Source organism: Numenius arquata, chromosome 20 (assembly GCF_964106895.1).
Source record: "Numenius arquata chromosome 20, bNumArq3.hap1.1, whole genome shotgun sequence".
Lineage (NCBI taxonomy): Eukaryota > Metazoa > Chordata > Aves > Charadriiformes > Scolopacidae > Numenius > Numenius arquata.
This window is the reverse complement of record NC_133595.1, coordinates 8,032,303-8,048,780: the sequence shown is the minus strand read 5'-3', so window position 1 is coordinate 8,048,780 and position 16,478 is coordinate 8,032,303. Positions and strand designations below refer to the sequence as shown.

The following is a 16,478-nucleotide window of genomic DNA, read 5'->3' as shown; positions in this document are numbered from 1 at the left end:
TTCGTCTACTTCTAATTAATTCCATTTCTATGCCCTTTTCAGCGCACAGGAACATACAGAGATAGAGCCGATGGAGAACATTCCGCAGCCAGCTGATGACTCCTGCTGGCTCAGACCTCCCTCCTGACTCAGACCGGCTCTGCCCGTCGCTATCTCGCACCTCCAGCCTCTCTGCTGCTCCAGACCCAGCAGATCCCTGCCAAAGACCAAAGCGGTGGCCGCGCGGAATTAGTGACAATTACCTCCGGGAATTGCTTTGGCGTTTGCTTATAGATTTAGATCACTTTGTTTGTTTGGTTGGTTTTTTTTCATCTCGGCTTCGGGCTGCGCCGAGCGATGCCGCGAGAGCCGCCCGTGGCATCGGCTGGGCAAACACGGGGCGGCTGTTTGCATGCCCAGACCCAACGTGAAGTCCACAGCCTGAGGGCCACCAGCTCTGAAGGAAACGCCGATTCCTCTCCTACGTTCACTCCTTTGATAAAACAGGTCGATGTGCCGGAAAAAAAAACCCTCACCCCATCAGTATTTAGGAAAGAGAAATACATATGCCATAAGCTGTCTCTTTCAAAGGTATGTATGTACAAAAGGCACGATAAGTGGGTGCTGAATAGTTAGGAGTGGCAATTATCAGTTACACATATCATTATAGTCTCTCAACCTTTCAATAGCACAGGGTTCCTAATACCATGTTTACTAGATCAGGTAAAAGGGGACTCTTAATACTGTGCAAATATGACTTACCAAAGGACTTTGCTTTCTCACCTATTCTTGGGCTTTTCAAATCAACATTATTAATTGGCTGGCTTATCGGTAAGTGCTGTCTGGCAGTTAAAGGATGTTTCCACCCATTGCAACGATACATAGAAACTGAGCAATGTCAGCCACAAGGACAAATAACTTCCATGTTGAAACAGAAAAATATTTTGACACCTTAAATCTTCTTTGTAAAAGCACAATCCATTTCTGCATTGATTCACTCTCCTTCACTGCATCTGCTATTCCATAGTCTATCATCCTTACTTTGCCTTATATATGAATTCAAAACTCTGGCTCAGTTAAAAACACCAGAGCTTTTTTGCCTTTTTTTGCTTCTTTCTTTTCCTCTGGTTTTCTACTGATCAGGTGTGTATAAATATGTATTTTAGAATCTGGATCAACCAGTTTCCATACTGGGAGACTCACCTACGTAGGAGTTTAGGATGTAACTTCCAGCCCTTCAGAACAACTCTCTCCTAACCCGCCAGCTCTCCTGAGCACCAAATCCACTTGGAAATGGGGAAGAATGTTTGGCTGATAAGGAATACTGAAAACAAAGACCGCAAAACTTAGCAGGTGCCATTAAAGAAAAGGAAAAAAGTCTAAAATAAGAGGAAAAGCACTCATTGCCCCCATCTCCCATTTTTCCTGCGCAGCTGAGGCGGAGAAGGGAAGGGCGGGTTCCCCCTCCGGCCGCTCTCGCTCTCACCAATTAACACCATAAACGTATAAACGCCATAAAAACCCTCAAGGCTGGGGAGGATCTCGGGAAGCCATCGGGGCTGTCCCTTACTCTAACGCAGGTTGTGTCTGTCTAGTCCAGCCTGGCAGGTATTTGTCCAAACCTCTTAAGAGCCTTCAGCTGCAGATATTTTATCTCCTCCCCAGAGAGACTACTCAGGTACTGAACTATTCCAGTATTTCATTTTTTCTTAATATCTGACCCAAATCTTTCTTGCTACAAGGCTGGCTTCTCCTCACTCTGATGGATGTGTGATAGAGACGATCACCCTTTAGGTTAATGCAGAATATGAGCTTTACCTTCAGCTTTTTATTTTACAGAATGACATCTGCTTATCTTGAAGAAATCTTCCAGTAGAAGCACAATCAGACCAGATTTATTTATTTAAAGTATTCTGCTCCTTTTAAAGAGGGTTTCCCTCTGCCACCATATTGGCTTTGCAGTTGTGACCCATGCATCAAGATGCTCACCAGTTGTTTTTTCCCTTTTCTTGAAAAGGAAACGGTTATTCATTTAGGTAGATATTTAAAGAAAACTCAAATATTTGATGTGCTGTGTTAGCATGAAAAGCGGGAGCACTGTGTAAGCACAGTGAATGCAGGTGAACTGCTTTACGTTAGAGAAGACAAACTGGGGGAAGGAGGGCTGCTAACAAAGGTAAATCATGTCAATACAGAGAGGGGCACGGTTATTCACAAATGGGAAAGAGTTACCAAACACAGGGCTATTATAATTCAGTGTTTGACATATTTAAGCGCCATAGAAAGAGAGTCCGAAAAGCACAAGACTTGGAGAACAAGCAGAGATACAGGATGAGTTTTTTCCAAGCCAGAGAGAGTCCAGCACGTTTTCTGATTGACAATAAATATTAAGTTAACCACATATCTGAAAAATATATTCTCCCTCTTCAAAGTCTAAAAATGTCAAGGGTTTTCCTCTGGCATAATATTATCACAGTAAAAGCAGTTGTTTCCAGTCATTCAGAGAGATCTGGGCAGGACTGCATCCACCTGAGGGCAGATTTGGCCCCCACCTCAAACTACCAGTGTTGCAATCAGGCAGGCATTGGTTATCCACCCCTTTTATGCAATAAATCACTGGCACATGAGTTTGTTATTCATAATATTTACCATTCGCCGACTATCAAGCCCTCTTCTAAAATGTGCTCATTATGCCCACCATATCTACGTTTGCAGTTCTGCTTTGTTATGGAACAACCCATTCAGATACACTAAAGTGGTCCCTGCTCTTTAATTCTACTAAACCTCTGCAAGAAGGGAAACACACTCAAAGCCTTGTCCAGCTCTAAAGCGTTTCTGAACTTTCAGAGAAAAAGAAAAAAAAATGCATTAGCTCCTTTTTTCATTATTTATGTACATAAGCTTCTAACACTTCCAGGCTTTGGCTGGCGTTACCAACGGAACAGAGAAAACACAACAAGGAAACCTATTTCTTGGGTATTTCCAGCCCAGTTGGTGTGAGGAATTAGAAGAAATTAATTTAAAGAGAAAAAGAAGCATGTCATGTGCAAGGTTTTCATCAATGTTTTTCAGACCAAAGCGGTTCTGATGAATTTCAGAGATGCATCCAAACTTCTGAGCGAGTTTCCAAACCAAACAAGACGGCAAACTCTGACATTCATCAGAGGCTCGTTTGCCAACCTTCCTATCGCACGGCAAAAAGGGCCATTTAAAATCATCTCAGAATAATCTGCTTTCACGGTCACGCTCGTTTTACTAGCCTCTGCCTGGGTAACACTTTTAAGCCACAAGAACACAAACATTCATATGGCAAATGGCTAAAGCCTTGGTCTAGGTTCAGAAATAACACAGACATGTATCAGGATTAAATAATAAACCGTGTTTTTCGGACTTCATTACTCTGAGAAAATCCTGTTATCTGCATAATAATGATTAAAATGTCTACTACTTAATATTACAACTTCTTTTCTTGGACTTAAATAACTTTAAAGAGCAAAATTCATGATACAGGTGTGTGAATAGGACCTGGGCACAAAGATGTGACGTGCTTTGCCCACAGTCATCCCGGCATCAGGATGAGGATGGGTTTTTGCTGGATGCCACCCACTGCAGATGTTAGACATCTACCAATACAGCAATGCCTTGGAAAAAGGAGTATGACCTTCACTCCTCACGTTTCCACACACCAGGGCTGCCCAGTTTTTCCCAAGGAGGGGTACAGACCCTGGAGGTTGCTCTGCAGGGGCACGGTGCTGCCTGCAGCCAGCCCCCTCGGCAGAGAAACCAGCAGAGCTGGGGTGGGAGGTGGGATACCATTCACATTAGAAGTTTTTCTTGGCAAAAGGACAAGCAAATATAAACTGCCAGGAATAAATTTACGTTGGAACTTAGAAGACATGTTCTAGTCATCAGAAAACAAAAAAAGCCTGAAAGAAATTATCTTACTTAAGGGGGTGCACAGCCTGCTTAGGAAAGACTGTACATCCTTATTGCAATTGTAGGAAATTGGGCAAAATAACCCAACAGGATTGCTCCAGACCTCTCTTCCTAACAGGAAATAAGGTGGAAAAGAAACAAGCACCCATAGTAAGCATCTGAGCTAACAGAAAAGGAATTATGTCAGAATAATGACCATTTTAACTCCAGACAGACCGAAGCAGAGCCGAGCGCCTCAGACGATTGACAGTGTATTTCTCAGTGCACAGATCCACCCGGCAGCCTGAGCCTCACCATTCCTCAACTCCTGCCACAAGACTTTCAGGATTCACTTTTTTTAAGATTCCTGTGGCAAAGAAAACTATTAATCTCCATTTCAAGGCAGCGGCAGCTGAGAAAGAGACTGCTCGAATTTGCCAGTGTAACTCAGCAGGTCGCCCCAAGCCATTCCTGGGCAGAACTACAGAGAGGCAAAAAGTTAACCAGATACTAAGGGAAGTGAATGAACAATGGAATCAATACTTTTCTGGTTTTATTTATAATAATATATATAATAACGCAATATGTATTTTCAGGGGGAAATATGAAAAATGAAAATTCCTCTTGGTTCATTTTTAAATTTAACTCTTAAGGAAGGAAGAATGATACCACTTCAGCACTATCATAAAAACTACCTTGATGCAACAGCATTTACGTAAACCCCCAGAGTTTCCCCCAGACTGCAGACACGGGAGAACGAGCCGCCTTCTGGGTGACACAAGCTGAAGCTTGGGACTGAAATTCCAGTGGAAATTAAGAGAAACAATTCTTTTAGGACTTGTGATTTATTCTTCTGGAACAGAAGGAATTACTGTACCAACCAGGGTCTAAAATGTTCTGAGAGCTGATACGCATTACTATCTCTCCAGTAATTATTAATGATGTGGAGAAGTGCTCTGCAGCGCTACACACACTCTTCTCCTTCAGCTCAACAAACCCCTAAAATACTCAGCTGACTCATGAAGATCGGGAGGTAGGATGCCTCGATACATCAGAAGATTTCTTGATTTCAGTTACTTACAGGACACATTAAGCACGAATAGAAACATGAGGGAAACTTACTCTAAAGTTTATAAACTAGTTTATAACCCGTTCCACAGCTCTCTATACTTCTTTTCTGTACCTCTGGATTGTATTTGAAAATAAGGGAAGGAAAAAATAAAAAGTAAAAAACCCCAACAATCACTTGGGTAGCCAACTAAGAATTTAAGCACTTTATTTAGGTTCCTCTACTTCTACTACTACTACTAGTATTATTATTATTATTTAATTTTTTTAAAAAAATTATTTTTCTGTGCAACATTTCTCTGTGCATTAACAGCTGGTCAAATAGTACAGGTAAAACTGCACATTTCATAGAAAAGTAACCAGATTTCAACTCCCTAATGCTGCCCAACTGCCAGAAACTGTCACAAACCCCCTCTGCGGCGCTGAGAGAGTGTTTGTCCTTCTCGGCACAGGAATTTAATCAAAGGATCTTCAAAACTTAACATCAAGCTAAAGCTGGAAATTCAGTGCAAATCACTCAAGTCATAACTGACGATGGAAGGAAAACGTTCGCATTTCACGCGTTTCTCCCCCATTATCTTATCTTGAGGGTTCTGTGTCTGTCAGAAAGAAGCTACTGCCAAAAGGCAAAAGGCAAAGGCAACGAGACAGAGAATTATGAACTGCAGAGCATCACTGATAGTCCAAGGGCTGTGAAGTTTTGCAGGTGACGGCATGAGCAAAGCCGGGGGGGGGGGCTCGGGGAGGTTCCCGGGGAGCCCAGCGGGTACCCCCGGCCCCACACTGGGCTCCCACACCAGACCCTCTTTTCTTACTGGTTATGAATTCTGCCATGAGCTGCTGCATTAGGAACTGCTGATCAGCTGGTGGGGAGAATTAAAATAAAAGACACATCTGACTTCCAGGTTGCAATCAAATAAATAACTTATAGGTCACCTTGAACAACTTGGAGGTAATCATAAATAGCATTAGTTTTTTCCAGACTTTGTACCTCTTCTCGCTATTCCTCTGCTACACCCTCGCACGTGGAAGAATACTCAGCTCTGCCGGTCTGAGCAGGACCGAGGCCGTAGGTCCCTTGAATCTTACACTGAACCTGCTGAACATAAAATGGGAGGTCAATCCATGCCCTGTTTTGCTGGCCACTAGGCAATCTCGGTTGCCAGCCGGAGCTGCCAGCCCAGGGCCAAGAGATTCCTGCCCCAGCCAGCAGGGACTGACACCGACCCCAGGGGCAGGTCCGAAAGTGAACGATGCTGGCACAGAATCACGCTGCAATTTCCCCCACTCCTGCTTTATCTCCTCCCTGGGAAGGACACAACCAGCCCCCCAAGCTCTTGTGTCCCTGAACGCAGGGGCTTCTGGACCCCAGACTTGGCGAGTCCCCATCAGTTTAAATACTACATAAATGCTCACTGCTCTTGCAGGATAAAGTACAGCTAAGACTAGAATTTGAGCGTACATTTCCCAAACCAAAACTACTTCATTGAAAAGTTACAACTTGATTAAATCGAAGTATTCAGAGAAATTAAAATTTATCAGAAGCTGAAGGAAATAATCTGAAAGCATAACTCAATTAGGTTTAAGTGAAGTATTTTTGGCCCAGCTCAAAACAAAATAAAGCTTTGAAAACTCATGATGTTGTGAAAAGAAACATCCACATGGAGTAAAAAAGAATTTGAGGACAATCAATAAGACGTGGAGCCAAAATTTTCTCATTACCCTCAAACACGTCTGGTTTTCCGTTGCAGGTTCTAGCACCCGGCACTCACTCGTGCAACCGCCGGGTCTGCTACAAAGAGCAATGACCTTAATTTGCTAATGAAGCGCTGCTATTGCCTGCTGAAGTGTCCATGGGTAACAACAGAAGGTACCACTGAACATCACTGAATAGTTGACTTCTAGTAATTATTTTTCTCCCTAAAAACTGCCCTATGAAAAATAAATTTGGGTCTTTACTCAGAACACATATTTTATCATCTCCTAAAAAGCTCATCTAATCTAAAACCCCATCTAACTGGCATCACCAAAATACACTGCGCTCCTGGCACGTGCGCGGGACAACAGTCCTATCTTTACTGCTCTGTAAACCCTTGATATATTCCTAGAGCAAAATACGGAAAGAAAAAAAAAAAAAGAACAAAAGCATTTTCTGGCTTTGCTATGATATATATATATTTAGTTATACGTCACTGGCATCCAGTTCCCCACTTTTCGGCTTTCCTTTTTTTGCTTTTTAAAGCAGCGCTATAGGTGTTAGGAGCCAACTTCAAGCCACTCTGCTCCCCTTCCCTCCCCCTTTTCTTTCCTCCCCAATTATTGTCCAGGCTTTTCTTTTTGGCTGGCGAGCTCTAATAGGCCTCCTACCTGATATATATTCCCTTTAATAGCTGCACAACGTGATTAACCGAATACTGCACACACCTCAAGCTCACAGATTACATTAATAGAACCATCTGGCTTCTCTAATGTATGTAACGTATACAACAAATCCTGATTCCAAACTTCACCCTGGAACAGGAACCTGTCCTCCTCGGCGCAATCCGTTCCCACAGCGCTGACGCACACCCCCCCGTCCCCTGTAAATAAGGGGTGGTAACACACACGGAGGGGGGGGGTCTCACAGCTCCCCCCATGGCTGCGGCGTCGGGTCCCACGGGTGGTTCCACAGCAGCCCCCATCCCGGGAACGTCTCCTGCATCCCTGTGCATCCCAGAAGGAACCGCAGGGGGGCCGGGGGGGGTGGTAGTGGTGGGGCGTGTGTGTTACCTTCCCAGTTAACACACAGTTTTGAAATCCCAGAGGCTCCCATTCCAAAATTTGTGATGTTTTGTCTACTCTGGTGATTTAAGGTTTGTCAGAAAATGTCAGAGAGGCCACGAGGCCAAGGGCTTCCTGATGACTGAGGATTTTCTTTCACATGACCTTCCTGAAGTTGATTTTGGGCTCCAGACAGTGCTGCCTTCAGCTCTGACAGGGGCCGGCTGGCAGCAGATTCATGGGGATCTCTGGGGCATTCTGGCATTTTTAAACTGAGCAGAGGCTGTAATACCTCCTAATCATCCAGAATATTATTTCACTAGTAATCGCCTTACAGGCGGGTACAGAAATGCCAGTCTTTCAGTTTGCAGTTCATTTCATTAGCAGGGGAAAAAAAAAAAAATAATAAAAAAAGTATGTGCTCAAAGGCATGCACACAATTAAAAACATATCTTGATTCAAATGAATAAACACGTATGTGGAGTATTTTCAGTTTCCTATATGATAGGACCATGTTTTTTCAACAAGGAACCGCTGAAATGACATATAGACCGAGAGAAGCAGGACCAGGAGAAAAGTGTTAGAACTGTTGTTTGTGATCGTTTTCACAAACCCAAAGCAAAGGAGCTCACTCACTATCCGGGCTTAAAAAAATAAAAAAAGTTCAAAAAGAGTTTATAAATCTTGCATATATACATTTGCATATATCTTTAGCATAACCAGTTACTCCACCAGAATGTCCCAAGGAGTCTCCTTTCACCCTCGCCAGCCCAGCAGCCTCGGGAATCGCAGGTCTGAGGTGAGTTCCCAACGGGAGCTCGACCCAGATAAATAACGGGGGTAAATAATTTACCCAGGAAAATAACGGGGGGCTGAGGGAGAGCTGAGCAGGCGCTTCTGGGAACACCCAGCCACGAAACAGCACGTATTTTGAAGCACTTACCCCAAAAAAATGAATAGAATAAATTACTCCACAGCTAACTAATGAATTACCATTTCTGCCCTAACGAGATGAGGTTGCACTGATGCCGAAATATGACCCTGACACTTATTATAAATTACTAACAGGGTGGGTTTTGGCTTTTTTTTCCCCATTGCTCGGGCCCAGGGCTTAAATAAGGCAGCAATCTGGACTTGCCTCTTGCTCCTGACACCTCCATGGAGGGATGCAGCAGAGCCGACTCGCACCGATGTCAGTGCCTGGGGTTGGTTTGTCCGGGAGCAGCCTCCTGCCTTCTCGCTGCCAAAAACCAAAGCTGGTTTCATTAATAACTGGAGGCCACCACGACATCTGTGTGTTTATGCTGAGATGCGTTATGAGAAGACAAGGTGACCCCTCATAACTGTCTGTGCCTGGAGTTAAACGGAGACCTTTATCTTAAGAGATATTGTTCAACGGAGATGGGTGTCATTTGGAAGGATGAGTATAAATAGCTCAGCAATACATCCCCGACGCTCTCCTCTCGGCTACAGCAATTCACCGATTCAGGAAAATCAGACAGCAGGCTCTGAATTAGTGCTAAAAGAACAAATCAGCACCATCACTCCTTGCTTTACACCGGTGGCTGGAGTGATTTACGTACGGACTCACCTAGAGTGGATGGGAGAAAAGAAACCAACTCAATTTACAAGAAGGGTCACACCATATCCATACTTTGCAGTAACTTGCCAAGAGAAAACACGGCAAATTGTCATTAACCACCCTAATCATCGGAAACTACTGGCTGAGGCTGGCTGTTCCCACCTCGTGGTGGTGCGTGTGGCTGCAGTGGACTGGAATGTACTGGAGATACGGCGAGAGCAAACGCAACCACTGCTGGTCTTCTTAATTCGGCCTGATTTATAGGTTCAAAATCCCCCAGAGGTCTTTTACGGGATCATTTCTCATCCACACACTCTATACAATCAACCCCAGACATCTGTATCAGAAATTAAATGCACGATGTTATTCCTGCAAAATAATTTAACCATCACTTTCTTCGCTGACTTTTCTGTGCCAGCCTTACACCTTTTTTTTTTTTTTACTTTACATGCTTCATTTCAGCAAAATCAAGGATGCAAACTTCTTAGAAGTACTTAGTTTCCATGGAAACCTAAGCTGACCGCAACATTATTGTTCTCAAGAGGGAACTGACTTTACTATATGTTCATTCACTGAATTAATGGACTCCTGGTTCTTTTATTAGCAGCTCTCTAACAATAGAAAGAGAGAAATGTTATAAAAAAGACTCTCAGACAACTGTCCACTCTTTTGTCCAGGGCTTATTGGAATGACGCAAGTCTATTCAAGAAAAGATTATAAAAATCAACTCAAAGCTGCCTCTGTTTGTGGCAGCTAAACATACCTTTATTTCATAAAGATACAACCTATAAAGCAAGCAAATTAAAGCTCTTTCTTAAACAGTAACTGTAAGGCAGTGATGGTGTTGAAGCCAGACTTTAACTATGATAACTGGGCATTGTCACCGCTCTGGCAGGGTTTGTGCAGCATCATTCACCCCCGGCTCCCAGCTCCCCACGCGCTGCCACCTTTCACGACAACACCCTCCCCTTTTTTTAAGCTAATTTTAAGCACGCAAAAGCAGGTGATATTTTAAAAATAATTCAGTCTGGTTACTAGGGTAAATTCTCAGTAAGCATGAGGACTGTTTTAAAAGCACTAAAACTGGGAGCTTGATTCTTCAATGCACAGAACTGAAAGATGAAGAATTATCACTGAAATGTGACTATTTAAATCATTACTAGCAATTTTAGAACACCTTTTATCAGATACAGATAATAAACACAATCGCAATGTATCTTAAACGCAGACACGCAGATGTACTTTGTGCAAAGCGCTGCAAATCCAGGAACTTTAAAGAGCTGGAGTTAAAATCTCTAAGTCACTCTCTCTCCGCACGCCGAATATTCTGGCAGAGCGTGCGAGGCCCGGGGGTGTATGGCCCTGCTAGTAATTGCTCCACAAAAGACAGTTAACAGTTCCCTTGCTCTTCTCTAACTACCTTCCTGACTGCTTATTGAAGTCTGATTTCTTACTCCTCTGGGTCATCATTCATCAGCCCCACGGGTCCCACCGGGAGAGACCGGCCAGACCCTGCCATCGCCCTCCTTGCCAGAGGCCATTTCTGACGGCCCGTGATATAGAAAATGTCTTCACAGCAACCCAGTGGGACAAACTATGGTTATAATACCCAAATAATCATTTTGCAAATTATCATAATTATCAATCAATCATCCTGTGCGAACAATGCGGTTCTGAAGTATCAGATGGTTCCTGTGACCTGTAGCATTTTGTATATAATAATAAACCTGAGAGATTTATGGCCCTACCCCGCTTTGTATCTGCAGCAACAAAACGTGAGTTGGCTTTTACTTTTGTTTCAGGAATAAAAGCTTTCCATCTACCTAGGATCCTTCTTTACTACTTGATGCTTTCCAAGAGGTCAAGATTTCTAATCTCACAGAGTTTCTAAAGTCACCTTATTTAAAAAACATAAATCTGTGATTTGGAAGTAGAGAATAAATTACCATGCTGAATAAATTACTTTTAGTTTATAGTGTCACCGGCGTTATATATTACCAGCTTCTAGTATTTTGCAATGTAAGTATGAACTCAGCCAAAGCAGGGGGAAAAACTGGTTTTGTCCTCAGTTTTTGTTGTTGTTTTATACAATCCCAGATTGAATCCAGCCCTTTTGAAGCCGATAGCATCTCCCGCTCCCTGTGTAGTACATTCTTGTTAATGGATAAATTCAAGCTCTCCAGAAAGTCAAAGAATAAATTTAAAGCCTTTTGCCAAATGCCTATCCTATTGGATTTTGATAAGACGGCTATTGAGCTTTAATAATGTCTTCTATCCTTTTTCAGCTGGCCCTTAACATGTCTCTTTATTTGTCCCTAAAGCCTCTTCAGCGATGCCTTTTTATTACAAGTCTCTCAGCTTGCTCTCAGGGGAGACAGGGTCGACAAGAGTGATAGATAGATAACTCTATAGATTATCTCCCACAGATGTTTTCTCTCCAGTAGCCCCTCAGGCTATTCCCTCTAAGTAAACAGAAACTAAATAGAGAGCCTACAGAAGAGAGAAGTCCCCGAGGTCTCTTGTCACCGCAGTCAGAAAAACAGCCCATCCAGGGGAGGTTGGCTGGGAGCTGCGCACACACCGAGCCTCCTTCAACGCCAGCCTCAAACCAGCCTCCAAAGTGACTTTTAGAGGAGAGATAAATACACCTGGCATCGCTCCGTGGAAAAAAAAAGGTGTCTTGTAATGGACACTGCCCTCGCTTCCTGCCGGAGGAAGCCTCAATCCTTCATCTCCCTCTCAGAGTTAAACCAAAATGACAATGAAGATAATGATAACGAGCCGATTTTTCCAACGTATTGAATGCAGTGGAGCAGCTTACAAAATTCAGAGCGATAGAGCATGTGAGCTGCTCTCTAAGGAAAACAAACAGGCTGCAGGAAGGTGGCTTGGAAAAACAGACGTTTGGGAATATGGGACAATGTGCCCACAGGTATAATTACATATCGGTGCCCATCTCTGAATGTATGCATTCAGTTCACTCAAAAATGTTCATCTCCTATTTTAGCATTACTTTCACAATCGATTATTTAAAATTAAACAAACAGGATGAGGAGCTGATGTGTATTTGAGCAAGTTAAACTAAACACCAGCAAGCAAAGCAGATAAAAGGGAACCTTGGTAGGACTCTAGTCTGTAGCACAGCACATTTCCAGATACGAAAAAATGATCCAGGATCTAGAGCCTTTAATAACATTGCTAGAAATCTTAATTCTTGTGAGACAACCACTACCAAACAAATCAGCTCTCTGGTGTTACTGGTCCCAGCAGAAATAACAGTAACACAAACTGAACAATACTGGACACAGTGGGAAAATACTTCTTACTTTGCTCCAAGCCAAAAAATGACCTGCTTTATTATACAATAGTGTAATATATTAATATATATTAATAGTGTCTGCTGTGCTGTGTCTTCAGACTTTTCACTGCCTTTCAGTTTATCAAAAGTTACATTATCAAGCTTTTTTTTTTCCTGGCAGCTTAACAGCAGAAATAATATTTGGGTCAATTTTTAGAGCAGGGATTGCTTCCTGTGCACCTCCCCATACCCCTCACCGATACCACGCTTCCCTTCCCTGCTCTATTTTTTGCTCTTACTATTTTTACAGAATTTCTCTGCATTCTAGAGGGTTTTTTTTTCTCCTTCTAGTCCTTGTTACCACCCAGTTCTGAACCTGTGACACAACAGTCACTCAAAGGAGCCTCTGGAAACGATGGTCCCTCTGTTTGGCTGCGACTTCCCTCTCTCCCAGTTTAAATGAGCCCACCCTCTGCCCTTACACTTGTCTTCAGTCACCTTCTCACCACCAACTTATCTCTGAAGGAACAGGAATAAATTGAAGTCAAATCTCAACTATTGTGTCTTCAGGGATATGACAACCGAATGATTTAGAGAGGCTGGAAAAGGAAATCTTCTCCCAAGACGGTTTTTGTACCACTGGAGCAAAATGCTAGAGTACTACTTACAAACAATTTTAAAATACTACACAAATTGTACAGAATTATTTTTCATTCTTTATTTTTCATTTTCTTCTGACTAAAAAGCTGTCTAGCAGTAGTCTTTTCACAAGCCATAAAGTTTAGACTTGAACTCTTTACCTTACTGCTTTGACCTCCTTTACCCCAGCTGTAAAACCCTACTGCCCATCCTTCAATAAATTTATCACCTCATAAACTCCCACTACTGCTTCTCTACAATGCATTTAAAAGACAGAAGTGGAAGGCGGGTCCTTCCCCCCCTTGTCAAATATCATAATTGTCCAGTTTTATACCTGCCGTACAGGAAAATATTTAAGGACACTGTATTTTTTTCAAAGACCTGTGGTTTTTGCAACATTCTGCTTTGAAATAAAAGTAATGAAGTTTAAATACAAACCCAGGTATTGAACATTAAAGCTGCCAGTCTAACATTTCCTTCTACCCTTGTTTTTACAAAGCCTGCTCTCTTCAGGGTAACGTGGATTCGGTGAGGTCGGGATGTAGAATTTCACTGTGATATTGTAATTAAAGACTGAGAAAGAAATAGCTGAGCAGTCCCGAGCCATGGAGAATTTCCCCCATCCTTGTGATAAGTGCGCTGTGATAATAAGAACCTGCCACCTTGTCATCATGTCCGTTCAGACAAAAGGATCCCACAGAGGCAGAGACAAACCCCAAATGAGTTATGGAGATGAACAAGGTAAAAAGTTCAGCAGAATTGCGATAGGTCCTCTGCAAGGTCATTGGATGGTCAAAGGACCTTCCGTATCGGTAGCCTGGCTTTCCAAAATAAAAGCTTATTTTGCTTGACATGGTAAGACTAGAATGGTCCATACCGGACGCGTGTCTAAATATCTTTTCCCAAACTAACTCTGGAGCCTGACCAGTATTATATTTCACTTTGTTTGGCAGAGTGGAACAAGTGTTTCCTTTTAGCTTTTGGAGTTAAGAAACAGCACTGAACCTCATTTAAATGGATGAATAAAAATGGCAGTTGTTGCAAGTTCCAATTCAAAATATGTTCCACTTTGAAAAATTCATATTTTATGAATAGGACTGTGAATACCCATTAGAAGACAATTGCATATGAAAAGAATTACACCCAGCTCATTATTTCAACAGGGACGCGCTACCTCTAGACATCTAGAGAGGGTATAATCAAATGTGGCTTCTCACACTTTACTTTAGCAAAGCCGTTAACCAAAAGCCGGCCACGGAAAGAATGTCATTTTAGTGCTACTGAGAATAACCCCAACCCAAATAGAAGACTGGCTACTGAAATATGTAGTGTTGAGGCTGCCTCACAGCGCCTATGAAGACATTTATACAGCTGGGCTGTATTTGGAACACATTTTTCTCTGGTCAGTGTTACAGTTTAAGCATCACAATGTGATGAAAAGCACCGGTACTGCATCATACGAGTTAAATTTTATCCTTTCATAGATCTCTTTCTTTTCCCTTGGACTTCACGTAAGCCACATTTACATAGTGACGTGACCTCTAAAAATTTAGCACTTCTAACAAAGGACCAACATTTTCTTTTACTGGAAAAGAGGTAAATGAGGTTTTTGGATTTGGACTGGTAGCTGTTCGTATTGTAGCTGAATCAAGGAACGCTTCAAACTGTTATTTTCTTTTTCTTAAATACTGGCATCACAAAAAGACAGAAAAATATGCCAACAGAACCACAATGCTTAATCCAAAAAAGCAACAGCAAATATTGGAAAACTTCTACGACGCTATTCCGATACACACCTTTGTTCAGAAATAAGTAGAGGAAAAAGTGTCTCAGTGTATTTCAAAGCCAGACAGAAAAACAACTTGCATAAGATTGATCCATATCCTACCTTTTTGATATTGCCCTCTTGGGAGGCCACCTCGGGATCAGTCAGTATTTGCTACGAACAAATATAATAGAAAAAAAATTAAGTTGGATTGCAACTAAGAATATTATAAAATAATACTTATTATCATTATCATTATGTTTAAAGGCCAACACTCTCAACTGCAACAGAGCGACACAGACGTTTTGGAAGTCAGATAGAAGGTTTATACCAGAACTACCTTATATTCTCCCACACATTAAGGTTTTCTGTAGCTTCTATAAATTATTTCCTTAGATTTGGCTGACGAAAACACGCATTTCTTTCCCAAATGGCAGGTGCTGTAGAGTTTGGGCGCTAAGGGGATGGGGACCTGTGAAGTCTCCAAAAGCGAGTGCCTCTGGAGCGGGCGACCCAAGCCAACAGCCAGTGCCTCACCAGGGATGGGGACAGAGACAGGCCTGGCGACAACTGCACTCCGAGCATTCCCTGTGTGACGCTGGAGGTACCTTCCACCTCACAAGGATGGATGCTCTGGCCTCCTGTAGCCAGGTGCTGAGCCAAGAACTTCACACCAGTAGCCCCATGCCAAGGGCAGGGACTGATGGCAGGGCCAGGGATGCTTCAATACCTCAGCGCTTCCTGCAGCTGCCCAGGAAGCTCTTTAATTGCTCCTCCAACAGGGGTGTGGTGACACAAGTCATTAAAACGCTGCTGTGTTCTACCTCCAATTAGCTCTAGGTCAGCAGGCACTCGGGGAGGTCAAGTACCTAAACCTTCTCTCAGACTGGGCAGCCCCATCAGGACAAACACACTCTACACAAGACTCGCTGGAGCAGCCACATTTAAGCAGCTTCAGTGACCTCAGTGGGGCTCTCGGACACCTGAGGTTAAACACATACTCAAGTTCCAGGTTGGGTCAAGGTACTCAAGACTTCTGGGCCCAGGCAATGTATTTTGGCTACCGAAGGAGAGCAGGAAAAAAAAGCTCCAAGTAACAGAGACCAAAATGCAAGGAAACCCAAGATAAAATAAGCACGGGCCAAGTCTTCTCTTGGCGTAAGTTGACTTGATTCTGACAAAATCAAGGAAGTTGTGTTTCTGCAGCTGAGGATTTGGCACAAAGTTCTTGGACCCCCTTTGACCGTGCCCAGGTGAGATCCACCGATTTACAGACTTCAGAAATGTTGGTAAATATCTCCAAGCTCAGCCACAACAACAACGTCTCCTGTCTTAAATAGGAAGAATCCTACACCATTCTGTATTTTACAACAGCTCTAGCGGATCACAGAATCACATGGGGTTGGAAGGGACCTCTGGAGATCATCTAGTCCAACCCCCCTGCCAAAGCAGATCCACCCAGAGCAGGTCCC

The 16,478-nt window shown here is 42.9% G+C and overlaps 1 protein-coding gene across 1 annotated transcript in view; it reads right to left on the bottom strand.

Moving 5' to 3' along the window:
* Window positions 1-16,478, bottom strand: part of PRDM16 (PR/SET domain 16) — a 206,791-nt gene that overhangs the window by 144,989 nt on the left and 45,324 nt on the right. The window contains exon 3 of the mRNA XM_074161456.1: window positions 15,130-15,180. Coding sequence (XP_074017557.1) covers window positions 15,130-15,180 — 51 coding nt within the window. The remainder of the gene's footprint in view (window positions 1-15,129; window positions 15,181-16,478) is intronic.